At 38.7% G+C, this 16,558-nt stretch overlaps 1 protein-coding gene and 1 long non-coding RNA gene across 3 annotated transcripts in view; one reads left to right on the top strand and one right to left on the bottom strand.

Annotated features, from left to right (window-relative positions):
• LOC147167573 (uncharacterized) overlaps positions 1-16,558 on the top strand; it is a 158,885-nt gene that overhangs the window by 15,762 nt on the left and 126,565 nt on the right. For both annotated transcript variants that reach the window (XR_015096391.1, XR_015096390.1), the window contains exons 2-3: positions 4,514-4,631; positions 6,355-6,557. This is a non-coding gene — a long non-coding RNA (uncharacterized LOC147167573). The remainder of the gene's footprint in view (positions 1-4,513; positions 4,632-6,354; positions 6,558-16,558) is intronic.
• On the bottom strand, positions 2,269-16,321 carry igfn1.4 (immunoglobulin like and fibronectin type III domain containing 1, tandem duplicate 4). The gene is made up of 24 exons (XM_086088120.1): positions 16,187-16,321; positions 12,634-12,687; positions 12,148-12,168; positions 11,283-11,405; positions 11,038-11,177; positions 10,176-10,275; positions 10,007-10,085; positions 9,738-9,930; positions 9,521-9,634; positions 9,122-9,290; positions 8,725-8,997; positions 8,466-8,651; positions 7,220-7,270; positions 6,995-7,110; positions 6,636-6,777; positions 6,270-6,563; positions 5,391-5,693; positions 4,447-4,626; positions 4,232-4,360; positions 4,072-4,151; positions 3,781-3,973; positions 3,084-3,380; positions 2,588-2,914; positions 2,269-2,501 (listed from the first exon to the last, which is right to left on the bottom strand). Exons 2-24 carry the CDS (start codon positions 12,677-12,679, stop codon positions 2,497-2,499), a joined length of 3,561 nt encoding a protein of 1,186 aa, XP_085944246.1. The 5' UTR covers positions 12,680-12,687; positions 16,187-16,321; the 3' UTR covers positions 2,269-2,496.

The following is a 16,558-nucleotide window of genomic DNA, read 5'->3' as shown; positions in this document are numbered from 1 at the left end:
AAAAATGGCCAAATTTGAAGTAAAAGCAAAGTTTTCAGAGGAAGAAAGAATCCCGCAGAAGCCAAACTTGTTCATATCCGCAAAGGTTGAACACCTACTGACTTTTAATCCAATATTTTTTTTCAGTTCTAAATTGAAGAATTCCAGAAGCCTTTTGGTGAGACATCTTCAACAAACAGCAAGAATCCCGTTACCTTGATTCAAACTTTCTAGATTACTGAGACTGAGAAGGGAGACATACTGCAGAGATTGGGAGTTCATACAACCATCATGTAAGATCTGAGCACTACCAATAAGAACACGAGTATTGCTCTGCAAACATCATCTTGGTATTGTGTTGGTTAGGCATCCTCCGAGTGATTTGTTTTACTTTACTCATTTTAATCTCTTCTCTTTGTACTGATACGACTAAATTAGAACTACTGTAATAAAAAAAATTATGTAAATTTTAGTGTCACAGAATGTTAAACTTACTTTACTAACGCTACTTTTATTTATTTCGTACTTGTGTTGAGTGCCGGTGATGGATAATTAATTGTGGAGTCATTTTAGTTACCAAATCGCCAAGTGTTTTTTTCCCCCTTGATAAAAATGTAATTAGCGCAGTGTCGTTACTATTGCCCGGTACAATCATAAATTATTTTTTGAACAATCTTGCATAACTGGAGAATTCTAAATCATTTTTCAGATTACTTAGATCTCCTAGATATTTTTTAAGTGAATTAAAGTCAAGTGAAGATTTGACAAAGGGTGTCTTACATGAACGTCTACAATCCAGTAGGAAATTGAAATGAAGTCAAAGATGATCATCTCCTTCTCAGTCATTTATTAATCATTAAAATAAACCACACAGTTATTACGAATATCTTTACAGTATTATTGGAGGATCTTCAGTGTCCAATGTTTAATATTTACGAGCAAAGTCGTCATACTTGTAGTTAGCTGTTTTATTCTAGTAATCACAAAAACCTGTTGAAAAACAAGAATATTTAAAATATAATCTAAATTCATTGTTCAAAATATTTTTTATCCCAATGCTTTCATGTTCTTGAGTTTAATGTTCAATGGCATTCATTTTAAAATATTCTCAAAATATAATTCACTCAGAATGAGAATTCAACATGACTTACTTTCAACGCTCGGTTGTCTTCGTTGAGCCATCCGTTACCCAGTCGGTTTCCTTGTCTTTATCTACCTAACATGGAGGGCGATGGCACCCCTTTTTGTTGGGCAATAAAAGGCTGAAACCCCTTTTACGTATCCTCGTGAAAACGATAGCCTCACAGTTGGACTGGAAACATAATCGTGACTTAATCTGCTACTGGCCACATTCGATGAACAATATACACCATTAATGAAGACAAAATAAAACATCTGATGACAGGAGTTTTACACTTTGGCCAATAGATTGATGATATTTGGAAGTCATTCATGCATTTGATCAGCATATTTCTCTGATGCCTATGCCAATGAGCTACTTTCGCCCTTTACTGTAAATCCCCACAAAGCGTTGATCCCTGTGTTCCATCTGGCAGCCTTACAGTGTCTTTGTAATGCGATCTTAATGGCTGATAAACATTAACATGAGCCGTTTAGTCACACTCAAAAGTGTCAATGAAAAATCTCACAGCATCTGCTTTCTGTCAGGCAGGTCATGCGGCTTTATAAAAAGATGACGACTCATGGGGTGCAAGTGTGTTGAGCTCGAGTGGGGGGGTTCATATTTTAAAGTTTGCCAACGTCTTAATTTGAATGTATATTAAATTGTATAATCTTGATGGGGGAAAAAAAAATTGCAAAGTCTCATCAAACTTGAAGGAGGTTGAAGCAATGTCCCAACAGACCTTAGCATATTTCAGTAGAAATATTTTGCTGGACACTTATCAGGTCGCGGGGTACAGCAGCTTTAGAAGGGAAGTTCAGTCTTCCCTCTCCCCAGCCACTTCATGTAGCTCCTCCAGCAGGATCCCAAGGCATTTCCAGGCCAGCCGAGAGACATAGTCTCTCCAGCGTGTCCAATCACGACCTACCAAAACTCCTCTTTTTGAAATGGCTTTTAATGGTTAAATTATACATGCATTTCTATTCTGACTTCTCAGTAAAATATGGCAAAGCCAACAATTTTAAACATACAATGTGTGGGAATGTAGTTTCATGATTATGATTATACATACATTTCTAAAATTGTTATATAACACATTGCCTGTACAGCTTTAGTAACAATTTAATTCAGTGTCCTTATTTTGTTTGAGAAAAACAGTTCCACTGTATTATTTCATGTATAAAATCTGAATAAAAACAAACATATGTCGCAATGTGATCATTTATTGCAGCCAGCCATGATTTCTAAAACATTTGTAGTCCACTTGTATAATTTTACCGAAATAAGTTAACATTTGAATTATTTAAGATTACTCTGTTTTTCCTTTTTACTGTTAGTGCTTGTTTTCTCTCTCTCAAATACAACGATGTCCCAGATAAGGCCCTCTTGCTGAGTCATTCTGTGGAGAGAGAGTGAAAGAGAGAAAGATTAACTAATAAAACAAATACACCATAACATGTACTATCAATTTCACATGCAACAAACCTCTAACAATGAGTTTAGTGGAACATTCTGCCTTGCCAAATGAGTTGATGGCAACAACTTTGTATTCTCCGCTGTCCTTTGGCCGCACTCTGAGAATATACATGCAGCATACGCCGAAGGAGTTGGTGATGTAATAGTTGCTGTCCGAGTTGATACACTGGTCGTTGAGAAACCAGGACACGGTGGGTGTTGGGAACCCTCGAACGGCACACGTCATGTAGACCTGGTAACCTTTTGGTGGGGAATGGAGCTTCAGAGGGACCAAGATGGATGGAGGCCTTTCAAAGCTGATAATCGCCGAGTTGATTCCATTGTATTTGATTGGAACTTGTATAAAATAGATAAGAATTAATATCAAGGATAATAGAAATTTGACTTGTACTTGTGTTTTCAACATATAAAATATTATGATTGTTAGTGCTTTTCAAATTTCACTCCCAGGTTTTAATATTTACAGTGCTAATATTCTTGGGATTAGTCTTTAATAGTAGCGAACCTTTGTTGCTATTCATTCCCCATGTTGGGGACTGCGACGGATCCGACAGCCCCATATCATTCTTGGCGAAGATCCGGAAATGATATTCAAGTCCGTCAAGGACGTTGTTAATTGTGTGTGTGTTGGTGAATAGGCGGTCTGCAACAGTTTTCCACACCCTGGTGTTGGAGTCGCGTTGACCCACCGTGTAGTAAAGTCTGTCATCAAGCTCCTGATCTGGCGATGGAGCCCATGTTATCACCACTTTGCCGTGGACAGTTTGCTCCAGTTCCACTGGCCCTGGGCTCTTTGGTTCATCTGGTTGCAAAAGGCAAACTTATTAGCATCATACTCTGCCTTACCTTATATCCGTGAATGTGACTTGAAATAATGTTGCAAAGGTGAAATTTGTGCATTAACCTGTCCCCGAGAAGCAGTGGGCGGAAAATGTGTATTTATATTTGTGTGTCTGGAACTTGGTGAAGGGAACACCCTTCTTGGTGTGAGGCAGCAGTGCTAGCCACTCCACGGTGTCAATCCATATTGTGTAAATATTAGGGCCTGACCGATAAATATATATATTTTTTTTACGGATCTAGATCTTGAAAAAATTTGTGCTATATAAATCAGATTGAGACTACAATCAGAAGTGGCTTTACAGAAATATCCAGCTTCCCTGGTTGCTTTTAAACTTGATGAAGATAATCATTCTTCTTACCTGTAACTCTAACCTCAACATCAAAGGAAGTTTGCCCGACTGAGTTTTTGGCTATGATAGTGTAGATGGCGGAGTCTGAGCGCTTAGATGAGGGAATAACAAGCTGGGACATTCCTTCAAAATTGATGATTTGAATCCATGGGGGTAACGGTTCATCGTCCTTAAGCCATGTGATCTCCGGTGGGGGTTCAGCCTGAATAAATTAGATATCACTATCAAATGATTGCCACGATTTAATGAATTAGAAAGTATATTTGAAGAATCAAATACTGACAGCTTGTGTGGTCATACCTCATAGAGAATTTTTATACGTGCTGAATTTCCTGCTCTGACAACAATGAAGTCCTCTGGGTCTCTGAAGTAAGGCCTCGCTGGATGGAAAGACAAAAACATTATCACTACCCCAAGTTTGCTCTTATTATATTTATAGCAGGAGAGATAAACAACTTACTGTTGGGATTCTTCGCACACACCATTGCAGATGGGGGGCTTGGATCCCCGGCTCCAGACTCATTAATTGCAAGAACCCTGAACTCGTACTCTGCTCCCTCAGTGATGTCTTTAACTGCATAGTTGACATCTGCGGTGAAGACAAAAACAATGTGGCTGCCAAAACTGTCTGCTATTAAACCCGCCATAGCGGATGCTTGCATGTCTGTGACTAACCTTCAATCGGTTCATTCACCGCATTCAAGGAAGTCCACTGATTTGTGCCCTTTTTTTGTTTCTCCAGTTGGTAACCGATGATGGGCACTCCCCTATCGTCTTTGGGTGGGGTCCATGTCAGTGTGATACAGGTCTTTGAGGCACTGACCACTTGCGGGGCACCAGGTGGCCCAGAAAGTACTGAGGTAAGAGGCAAGTTAACGTTAATGTCACAATTAGAGGGAATAATTGTATGGATCTACACATTAAGTCAGGTTTCCATCCAATTGTTTCAAATTTTTCTAGCGAATTTACTGAAAATGCGCAAAGCGGACATGCGACTTATGTCTGTTTTCATCTGTTCTTCTTTTGCGAATATTGTGAGGGGACTCCGCCGCTGTAGGTGGCGGTATACACCATAGAGATGGAATCCACCAGTAATTTAAAAGAAGAAGAAAAACAGGAAGCGACTGCGCCGTGCGATGGCGTCGTATGAGTTTGCTTTTGTAATTATTGATAAACCGTAACGTTTCTTTGCTGTTTTCCATTCAAAATTGCATTAATATTCGCTTCTTTAATTAATGACACCCGTCCCCCGCCAACACCCCGTCGTCCGCCATTTCTTTGGGACTACAAACGTGCGTGTGGCGTAATATCCAGTCAAAACGTGCGACGTGTATCCGGTCTTGTCAGCGTTTATTCAAAACCTGTTTCCTTAACCAAAATTCGCCTTTTCGGGGAAGCGCTTCAAAATCCCCCCCCCTGTAAGCGTAAAACTTTTTTTTGTTGCGCATTTTGGGCCCTTTTTCGAATTTCCAGTGTTTCCATTCAGTTTTATTTTCTCATTTCTTGAAAATTTGAATAAAAATGGCTAGAAACCCCCACTATTGACTGCAGGATATTTCCAAACATATTCAGAGAGCCTAAGGGGATTGCTTAATGAGACTTCTTTCACGGGCACTCACTCATGATGCCAGCCATAATGCTATCAGCCGTCTCCAGAGCGTCGCCAAGGCCTTCCGAGTTCTCGGCATAGATTCGATAGCTGTACTTCTTCCCGTGGGTCACATTCCGGTCCCTGCAGGTCGTCTTGTTACCGGAGGCATTCCCAAGTTTGGTCCACAGACTGTGGCCCAACTGTTGGCGCTCAACTATGTAGTTGGTGATAGGGCATCCGCCGTCATCTTTGGGAGGTTTCCATTTGATCTCAATGAGAGACGAGGTGGTGTCAATAGTTTCCACCGGACCCTCCGGCGGACCTGGACGATCTGTGCAGAAAAACAGAAAGTTTAATCTTTTCTCCATTAAATGTTCATCGCTGTTCCTCAGTGAGCTGGGCACACTCTATATTTCAGACGCGTTCATTTTAAATTCTAACATGCACTGTACAAGTTAATCGCCTTGTGACAGAAAGTCGAAGAAGTTAAGGTGTGAAAAGTCACACTCGATGGAATGATAGAGACACGACTTGAATGCTCACTGTACGTTCGAGTCTTTCCTGTTCCAATTGTAAATTCTGGTAGCACGCTTACAAACTCTGGCAGACTGTCAAATTTGATGAAGAAAACAAAGAGCTTCTCTTAACTTTGTGTTCTTCATCAGTTTCAAAGTCTCCAAAGACTCTTTGGAAACCGTATACCCAGCCGTACACTAAACTCTACTCATAGGATGAATTTTAGTCAGCTGTTCACCCAGATGTCGTGACAGAAATTAGGCTAAGAGATTGAGGTGTAACTTGTGATATCACTGTCTGGTCCAGCACCGTTTTCTGATTCAAATATAAAGCAAAGTTGCTCCAATCGCAGTATTTGCCCAGCTTTAGTTTGAGTGATGATTTGTCTTACCGAGGACAAAAAGCTGAGAGGTGGCCTCCGCGGTCCCGAATGGATTTTTAAGCTGAATTTTTATTTGCCCCATGTCTGTCTGCAGGCAGTCTCTGAAGAGCAGCCGGCTGTGATTGGGCTCCTTCACAATCTTCACTCCTCCTCCATCTTTGACCTCTGTGCCATTCTTAGACCAGTTAACAATCAAAGCCTCCTGAGGAGCAAAGGGCATTTTGAAAGTGGCGTTCTGCCCCACTCTCACTGTCAACGGCTTGCAGAACTTGTGAAGGTCGTCTGGGTCAAATTCCGGTACGTCTACAATACACAAAGTGTAATTAAGTATAATATATGTGAATGAGCACTCTTAATGTTTCAAGTCAAATATACCTCCAACGGTGACCTTTCCTTGCGTACTCTGACCTCCTGCTACGAAGCGGTACAGGCCAGAGTCGTCATCTTGGCAGTTTTTAAAAGTCAGCACATGAGAGGTGGAATCTTTGCTTATGTTGATTCCATCACCAGCGCTTTTCTAGTAAATCATAGGTGGAAGGAAAGTCAATTTGTGTTACACTGCTGTCCAAAATATAAATGGTAAGACAACAACCGGACGTATTGCTCAATGTGTCTCGATCTTTGTCATTTTCCCATCTTGCTGTTCTGTATTTCCTTAAGTCCTCAAATTCTGGTTTTCACCAATGACATTTTTTACTCACACACTCTCACAAAGAAATAGAAAAAACATTTACTGGCTCTCCATCTTTAAACCAGGTGCCGTCGCTGTCCATGTTCATCATGACTTTTAGTTCAGCCGACTTCCCACGTAGACAGTAAATATCAGATAGCCCACAAGTAATCACAGGCTCTGAGAATCGCAACAGAACTCTAGTTTAGTGTCTCTTGGTTAACTTTTACTTAACCCTTTGATAAAACAGGAAAAACCATGATTCCTTGTAAAATTATTTTTGCCTTACCATTTGTTGCAGCTGCAGGTGCTGGCTCAGGCTTTGGACTCGTTTCCTTAACTGACAGGGAAACAACAACCAAAACAAAAACCTGTCATTCATACAGCGCTTCATTAATCTTGCAAGTGTCTGATTGGTTTATTTTTATTTATTTGTGTCTGGTTTGTTGCTACTGTAATGTTTTACCTAGCTCAGACTGTGCTAATACACCCGTTTTGTGAAAGTGCTTCTGATAATCAATGCTCAATACATTTTTAACCCTTTTTTTGATCAACTTAATTTTCTTTTCTTTATACATTCTCAATTCTCTTACCACTGCCTTATGCCTTTGCAACCGCTTTATCAGAGGGAACATCTGCCGATTTCTCATTTCCTGTTAAACATTCACGTTAGTTGTTGCTGTGTCAACAATTTATCAGTGCAGGCATACTGAAACTTGATGAACAGCAAAAAAGTAGCTGTAGCAAAAACTAAGTCTTTGTAGCAATTGCTCAACAACATTCAGATGCGACATCCGTGCAGCCATCGGTGTTTCTTACCGCTGCTCACCACCTTCACAGTTGATCTAGCTAGAGCCATGACTGCTGGGTTATCACTTCCTTTTGAACATTGTTAGTACCCGCTGTTTCAACAGTTTATCAATGCAGGCATATTGACAATTGTTGAACAGCATGAGTTAAATCAAGATAAAAAACAAACAAACAAATATCTGTAGATGTCACCACAGTCATTGTTTCCTTAACTCATTCACTCCCGGCCATTTTCACTGAAGCAACCCCCTTCGCTCCCGGCTGGTTTACTGGATTTTGACTGATTTTGCAAGGCCCACAGAATATTGTGTTTTATTGCTATAAAAACATGGAACCTACCAAAAGAAAGGTTAGAGTATCTTCTTTCATTGGGAAAAAAGCTATATTTGTATCTACTCTGTTTGTTAACCAAGTAATACATTTTGTAACAGTGGATTGTATAAAACTGACTATAAATTTTGGGGGGGTCAAAAACAGCACCTATTGTCAATTCTGTAAGATCGTAGAGCAACTGCACTCTAATTGTGCTTTGATCCAATTGTTTTTTGATTACTATAAAATAAGATTTGCTGTGCTATGTGTGAATGTTATGGCAAATACAGTGACAGTTATTCTTGTTACATACCAGTACTTTTTTCTTTTTCTGAAAAAAAAAAAGATTCCTAATTTAAAGGAAATGTCTTATTGTCATCCCTCAATGTTTTGGTAAAGTGTTGCAGTCTTACTTGGTTTAGGAGTTTCGGATGGGGGTTCAGCTTGTTTTGCAGCTATGATTTGTTCTTTCAGTTCCTCTTTCTGCTTCTCCAACTTTTCGTGTTGCTCTTGAGCCACCTTCTGCAGGTCGATACCGGATCCCCCTGCCTTTGTCGTCTTCCTTATAGACTTCTTGCCCTGATCTGCATCTTTATCGGCTATAGAGAGAAGGGAGCGCTGAAGTGTTGTGAAGAATTGAGTAATAATCTAAATGAGGAGTCGGAAGCATACCTTCAACAACAAGCCAGGCATTGCATGATTTTAGTCCTGCACAAGCAGAATAAATGCCTTTGTCTACGACCATGCAGTCTTTGACCACAAGCCTATGAATGAGCTTGTCCTCAGACACCTCAATATCGTATTTATCGCCTTGTTCCAATGGCAGATTCTTGCCAAACCACGAAATCATGGTAAGGGGAATAGAAAGGACACACTCGAATACGGCATCTTCTCGCTCCATCGCCTTCACTTCCTGAATTTTCACCAAGAAATCAACCATGGGAACTGAAATACAATGACGTAAAAGAGCAAGTATTAACAAAGACCAAATCTTTGGAAAAACCTGTAAAATGTTAAAATGTACTTTCTTGGCCATTTAGAATGATGACTGAGTGCTTTGTTGACGTACTTTTAAAATCTGTAGAAAATATGTTGACGTTTTCTACGTCTAACTGATAGAATCCACCATCTTCTGGCTTGAGATCTCTCATGCTGAAAATATACTTTCTCCCTACTTTCCTCAGGCTGTGCTTCATCATGTCTCCCAGTTCTTTTGTGTAGGGAATCATTTCACCATCCTGTGGAGGGAAGTAGCTATTCAGTGTCAGAATGCTCTAAGAATACATATTGAAGTGCAAAACATTTGAAACTAAAAATAAGGTCTGCACAATATGATCTATATTTCATAAAATAATATAAATGTGAATGTAATAATCTCGTTGAACTTTCAGCAAACACTTTGAATGAGTCAGGTTACTCCATGACATTTGGGAGGATTGTAAATAGCGTAGTTTTGTTTTCACCTGACCTTATACAGGTATATTGAGCTGCTCTGTTCAATAAGGTCCATGTCAATCTCAAAGGATGCAGTACCGTCTGCATTCACCCGGATAGGTTTCAGGTTGGCTATGTTCTTCACAAACTGTGTCCAAAAGAGAACAGAAATGAAAATGAAAGAAATTGACATGTTCACAGACTAAATATGTGATGTCATATAACCATATAAAAAAAATAATCAGTGTAACCTCCGCTTGTTCCTCTTCTCGTTCCTTCTTCATTTCATTGAGTTTCTTCAGCATCCAGCGGAAATCAGTCACTCCGTACTCTGAACAGATTCTCTCATAGTCTTTCTTATCAGCGCTAAGTAGCACCTCCCAAAATTTTGGATCTAACTCGCCCCCCTTCTTCTCTGTTTGCTCCGATTTTGGACGTACTTTACTGCAGAGAAGAAACAGGAGTAGTTTGTTGGCTTGTTTTTTGAAAGGAACACACCACTATCAAAAAGACAACAAACCTTTTTCGTAGGACTTTCTTAAAACCGCCGTTCATGGGTTCTGTTGCGTTTTGCTGGGGTTTGTTCTTTTTGTAGCCAACTGGAAAACACAAAAATGCCCGAGTTGTATTGATATAATAGAGAAAGTTTAAGGAAGCATTTTGTAGCGTGAACAATAAAACAGTCCTACCTTCAATAACATTCAGAACAACTGTCACCATGGCTTGTCCGAATTCATTGGTTGCAAAGCATTTGTATGTATCTGCCTGAGCCGCTGTGACATTTGGCATCTGGAAGATTCAGAACATAATAGTGGTGAGTGACACTGTGTGTTTCACACTACAGTCTCTGTCAGTATAAAAGCACGTGCAAGTAACAAAATAGACTAAATTCAGTCATCCTTTTACAGAGGGTGGCACGTTGGATGACTGGTTCGCGCATCTACCTCATAGTTAAGAGGTTTTTGGTTCGAATCCTGTCTCCGGTCTTCCTGTGTGGAGTTGGCATGTTTTCCCCGTGCTTGTGTGTGTACTCCGGTTTCTGGGTCAATGTTATTTTTTTAAAATTAATCGATGAATGGGATTTTTAAACAAGTTTACATTTCCGCCTCTTTTTCTCAAAAACAGGACATTATTTCAAATCAACACATCATGATTTAGTTACTGGTTTGGTCTGTTGATAATTGTAAAAGCAATTGTAAAAGTAAAAGCAAATGTTTTATTTTGGTTCAAAATAAAGATAATCAGCCCGCTTTCATCAGAGAATACCGAGCATTTGAAGAATTTTAAAGAAAAAAGAAATGTCATCAATCAATTATCAAAAATAGTAACTGATTACTTTGATAATTGATTAGTTTTCAATTAATCGTTGCACCTCTGAATGTAATGAATGGTATCACTCATAGCTTTAATTTTAATTGGTCTACCGCACTGAGTTTATAAGGTGATTTGGATTGAGGGTCTAACGGTGACAATGACTCTAACTCTCTGCTTTTCACATTTTCAAAATCGGCAAAGCAAATAAAGATTGTGTTAGCCGTTTGTTTTACTTGCCTCAAACGTATGCTCATTGGAGTTGGCGTCATATTTGCTCTGATATTTTGAAATATCAGACACGTCTCCGTTATTTCTGCTCCATGCCACAGTGGGTTTAGGATCTCCGGTGACTATAGCTTTAAAGAAAGCAAATTTCCCTGCAGAATACAAACATGTATATACAATAATTATTATTACTATTTTGTTCTGTTAAATGTAAGATATATCATATTTGTATTATTGAGTTAGTCATTAGTGCCTACCTTCTTGAATAGTCAAAGCAATTGGCTTGCGGGTAAAGTCTGGATGGCTCTTCCCCTCTGGCAGCGTCTCTTTAAACTGCGTAATCATCACTCCAGGAACGCGCGATTTTTTCCTGATACCCACTGAGAAACCATTGCATAAACATTACGTCTTTGTCAGTGGAAATGATAACTTGAAAAGCTGTTCTATCCAACCAAAACCTCATTGTCACTTTTAATCACATCATCACCGTGTTCAGAGCATGCTGTAACATATTCTTAATACATGGAGTATTAAAATATCCAATTAAACTTAACCTATAGCGTAAACGGATTGAGATATTGCTTTTTCCCACGTCTCAGATTGTCTCATTACTACCCAAGTTTCTTGGGAATTCATGCCTCAGTTCCAGAAGCCAGGCACATGCACAGATAAACCTGTAGTGGTGATCCAGCGCCTGCCCTTTCTTTGAAATACCCTCTCTGTGATCAATTCCCCAAAGTGGTTAGGTCTTGTATGGAGATTTATTTAAATTCTTGTGAGAATTATTTGCCATTTGAACAGTGGTGTGTAGACTTTGATTATAGCTTGTTCACCTCCTCTGTAAATAGGCAAATTGTGTTACATGTTACATATACCAATGACTGTTTTTCTTGACTGTGTGAATAATTTTGATGATTACTTGAGCACCCCAAAAATGTCTGTGCCCGTGCATGCCGTGCATGCCGCAAACCAATGTGTAGTACCAAGCCTACATATCTACAAATGAAAAGTATTATTTATCTGTTGCATAGCAGTATGTCATGCCTCTGTAAATGCGAGTGAGGAAAAAGTATTAAGATAGGTGTTAGATAACCAGCTTCTCGGCAGGTTCCTTAAGCTTACCTTCATTTTCTGCAGCGGGCCCTGATAAGACAGGAAGGCATACAACAGTACATGTCAGGATGGTCGCATTGGATTAACTGATTCAGGTGAGATACTGTAAACAAATCACTTGATAGCAGTTGGTACAGTAATATAGGACTTAATTTGATCTTTTCAGTTTAGGTCATGGTTGAGTTGTTCTCATCTTGAAACATGATTGCACCCATTGCTTTGCTTGAAGGTACTTTATATAAATCCAACATACAGTGTGTCTGCCTATTTCATCAGCTCTTGCTTTTTCTTGAGTTGTGTAGTCAAGAGAGGTTTTCTGAATAAAGGTGTTCAATTTCATTAATAGCTCTACAGCAATAGCATGAAGCTTTAATGAATAATTTGGACCGATAATATATCCATAAAATGTCACAGTCATTTGTTGATTTGCTAATGTTTTCATTTTTTAATATATACTTAAATGTTGCTTATGTTAATTTGGTTTGCTGTGCTTACCTTGGCCAGTGCCTGTCCCATCTGTGACTTTTGCTCTTTTGAACATCTTGGATCCTTGTATGATTTTTAAGAAGGAAAAAAGAAAAGAAAATTATTTCAGAGTTAAGGACTGAAAATGAAAACCCACCCACATGCACAAAAATTACCCAGGGCAACATAAAATTTTTAAGTAGAGGGCTGCTAAATATGGTCCAACGGCACGCAAATGGCCCCCAGACCACGGGTTTTAGACTACGGATCTATATTTTGTGAAATCTTAATAACTAACAAACAACAAAAACAGAACTGGTGGTTGACAAATATTTTAATCGATGGGGAAATTGCAGAATCTCTAAAAAAAAAAAAAATCATCAACATCCGTAGATACCAAGATGTCACTCTTAAATAACTTGCTGTAATATTAACTACAGACTATCACCATAGAGTTAAAAAACAAACAACCGAAAAACATTATGCTAACGTGGCTTTGTTCCATGCAGCTGCTTGTTGCATGCTTCGTTTTATCGCACTCCCCCAAAATAAAATCATCAAAATAAAACTTTTTATGTTTCCTTTTCATCATTCAAGATGATGGATTTATTATCATATTGATTTCAGCCAGCTTAAAGTATCATTATACAGCTTTCTTCTGTTTTGTTTTCATTGCAGCGTATAACTTTGATACTCGAGTAGACTTGGCCACGCACCATTTTTTTTATGATCTGTCGTCCCTATTTGCAGGAAGGTTCTGTATAATAATATTTAACGACCCCAATAATTGCTTAACTTAGAAGGACAAATGTCATTTGACAAAAATAAACTGATGGGGCATGTTTTGGTCATGGATTCAGTACATCAGGGGTCCACAATTCTATTTGCAGAGATTTGAATGTAAGTGCCTGAAAAACATTTGCCAGGTTGCCGTAAATATGTTACTACTGTCCAGGGAGTGACGTCTAATTCCTACTGTATACTTTATAGTGCGTGTAAACCCATCTCTATTTACATGAATATTCCAGTGACCTATATATTTGATAACATCGTGTTTAAATTTACTGTTTGGCTCTCGTGAAATCCAGACAACCCTGAACGTACCAAATGTTCGGAGGATTGCATGTACACCTGCAGAGCTGCAATGGCCTTTTATAGCTGCTAGTTTGCTAGTCTTCTTCTTTTTTCTTTTTTTGTGTGCATTATTTGCATTTCTGTACCAAAGGTAAATCTAACTGAATGTTTTTGTCAAATTGCGCCACTTTGGAGTAAAAAATACCTGAATTGTTTCACAATAAGAATGTTACAAAAAGTAGGGGTGTCAATCGATTACAATTTTTTATCGTAATTCATCGCTAACTGACTTCAATAGTTAATCGCAAATTTTACAAATAACATGTACAATAATTTGTTTTCTAAGTTTTCATACTCTTGTTAACATTAAAGTGGGAAAATGTTAAACTAATAGAAATATGGTGGCATATTTTAGTTATTGATGCAGTCATTTCATAATAATTCATAATCTTGGGTTAAAATTAAAAAGATGTACTGTAAAAAACGAGTGTGATTGATTTGTGTTGAGGTCATTTTTCTGCCACGAGATGGCATAATTGCATTTGTAAGACGTTGGTAACAACAACTCATTTTTCTTTTCATATTAAGAGCTATCTTATCTTTAACATGAAGTAACTTGTGAAATTCTGCACATTTTTAAAATTGTAAAATACAACTTGACCCCAGTCTCCACAAATATATGAACATGCATTATTATCAAATTTATGACTGCAAAATTCCCCCTGTACAGGCTTTCCAAGTAAGAGGTGGTCATTAATCGGCCGTTAAAAAAATTAGAGACGTTAAAGGAACTTCAAATTAGCACACTAAAAAGACACTGACTTACATTTAAATTAGCTTCTGCAAGCTATAGTACAGTTACATTACACATCTTTTGCCACATGAGGCTTATCCTGTAGCTCAATGTGAACACACGCGCTGACTCACAGTTTATACTATCTTTAAACCACATGCTAGCACCCTTTTGGAATGGTATTTTTAGCCTAATGTCATATGACGTTCCATTATTTTAAAATATCTTTCTGACATAATTACCTGGGCACGCGTGTCAAATAACAGCAACATTCTCTCAGAGACACCGTTGCTGGTGTAATCATTTCATATGACACTATAAGCATCCCAACGCCTTATCACACTGCAATCGACATCTGGCGTGAGATGAGAAAACCGATAGTCACATGATAGGTCACATGCCCAATAAAAGGGAGAGCGTTTCACTGCAGTAACTTCTTAATGGGCTTGTAAATAACTGTCGACATGAACAGACGCTTCTAATACGGCACCCTTTTTGCATGTTTAGTCACCTCAGAGAAATAGATAGGCCTACTGTATCCCAAAGCCTGCAAAATAAAAGTTTTTTTTTTTGGGTGGGGTGTAAAAAGTGCTCAAAAAGAAGAAATTTGACTACATTTTTGTTGGAGGAAGGAAGGCATTTTTATTTTTATGGTGTGAATGACCGGACAGGAATTTTGGTGCTTTACAAAAAGCATAAAACCCATAATGCAAAATCACAATTCAAACTAAACATAAGCTCATATCCAAACAAACATTATAGAAGATCAAGTGAAAATTGAATTAATACAAAAATAAGGATGAGATAAAACAGAGGAAAAGTTTGAGTGCACCGTGATTTACTAAGTACCAGTTCCTTCTAAGTACCCCAAGAAGTGTCTGGACTTGGTATTTAAAGGTGCGCTCATGGGAGTTAAGAGCATCTATAACTTTTTTTTTCCGTGTACTCGGCTTGACACATCACAAAAGTGCCTTCATGCTTTCATGTGGCCCAGCGATGCATGTTGCAGTTAATGGCAGCTAAGCGTAGACGCCAAGAGAGTGTCATAAAAGTGGCTAAAAGGAAGATGTCGCTAAGGTCAAGTTCAAAAAGCTCATCGCTATGTAGGGAATCGCTGCGCAACAGCTGGCAGAGGCCGTTTTGCTAATTTTGCTTTATTACTGCAATATGATTTTGCCATTTTATGCACCATGAGATATTTTTTACTCTGTAGGCCAAATAGGATATACTGTATAGAATTTGGATAGTGTTGACATGACAGTGAGACAAGTCATTGCTTGGAATACAATATATATTGCTTGGATTTTTATAATGCTATTGTCCATAATTTAAATGGCTAATTTTGGACGAAATACTGTACAAAATGTCTCATCTTCTAACGATGTGCAGTTCTCACTCAAATGAACTCACATTTTAATGAGATGTGTAAAAACTAAAAAAGGGTAATTCCCCCAACCCCTCCCACCCCAATGCAATCTGTTTCTGTTCAAGCATAATTCAATCTTTGTGAAATTGGTTATTATAACTTTTAGATTAGTTTAAATATGTTACTAGAATTCTCATAAATCAGATTTTTTATTTTATTATTATTTTTCTTAGGACACCCTCTATTGTCTTTTGAGCATAAAAGAACCAATTCCACCCATTGAGGAAATCAGCTTAAGGATCAGGCCCCAATATTATTGAAGACCTCCTCATGACTGATGGTGAACTTACCTCAGAGCTTCTGTGGTCCTCCTGAATGTTTCCCAAGTCTGGGTCTTGTCTCCCTCCTCCACAAGCTTTTAAGTCCTTTAGAGGAATGTGTAGCAAGTGACTCTGCAGTTAAGCACCCACTTTGTCGGACGTGGTCACTGCCAAAAAAGGCGATCACTTTTTTTGTTTTTGACCTAAATCGTCACCTCTGACAAAAAGGGGAGGAGGGAAGGCCTCACGGCGGGTGACGATGACCGCACTCTTCTCCCGGCAGAAGTGTGAACTTCTTCTCCCGGCAGAAGTGTGAACTTCTTAAGGAGATGCAGTTGCACTTGGTTATGTTTGTCAGCCAGAGTAATTTCCAGCAACCTTTGACTTGATTTCGCTGTATTT

The sequence above is a fragment of the Leptonotus elevatus genome, chromosome 10 (genome assembly GCF_054856555.1).
Source record: "Leptonotus elevatus isolate MCC_2025b chromosome 10, RoL_Lele_1.0, whole genome shotgun sequence".
Lineage (NCBI taxonomy): Eukaryota > Metazoa > Chordata > Actinopteri > Syngnathiformes > Syngnathidae > Leptonotus > Leptonotus elevatus.
The sequence above is the reverse complement of the archived record's forward strand: the minus strand, read 5'-3'. Positions and strand labels throughout refer to the sequence as shown.

Bases quoted from the DNA above. Each gene is read 5' to 3' on its own strand.
- igfn1.4 (XM_086088120.1), bottom strand. From the start codon at position 12,679: ATGTTCAAAAGAGCAAAAGTCACAGATGGGACAGGCACTGGCCAAG. The intron at 9,931-10,006 runs GTTTGTTGTCTT...TCTTCTCTGCAG, and splicing joins AAGAAAGTCCTACGAAAAAG to TAAAGTACGTCCAAAATCGG. The intron at 6,564-6,635 runs GTATATTTGACT...TGTGTATTGTAG, and splicing joins AGGAAAGGTCACCGTTGGAG to ACGTACCGGAATTTGACCCA.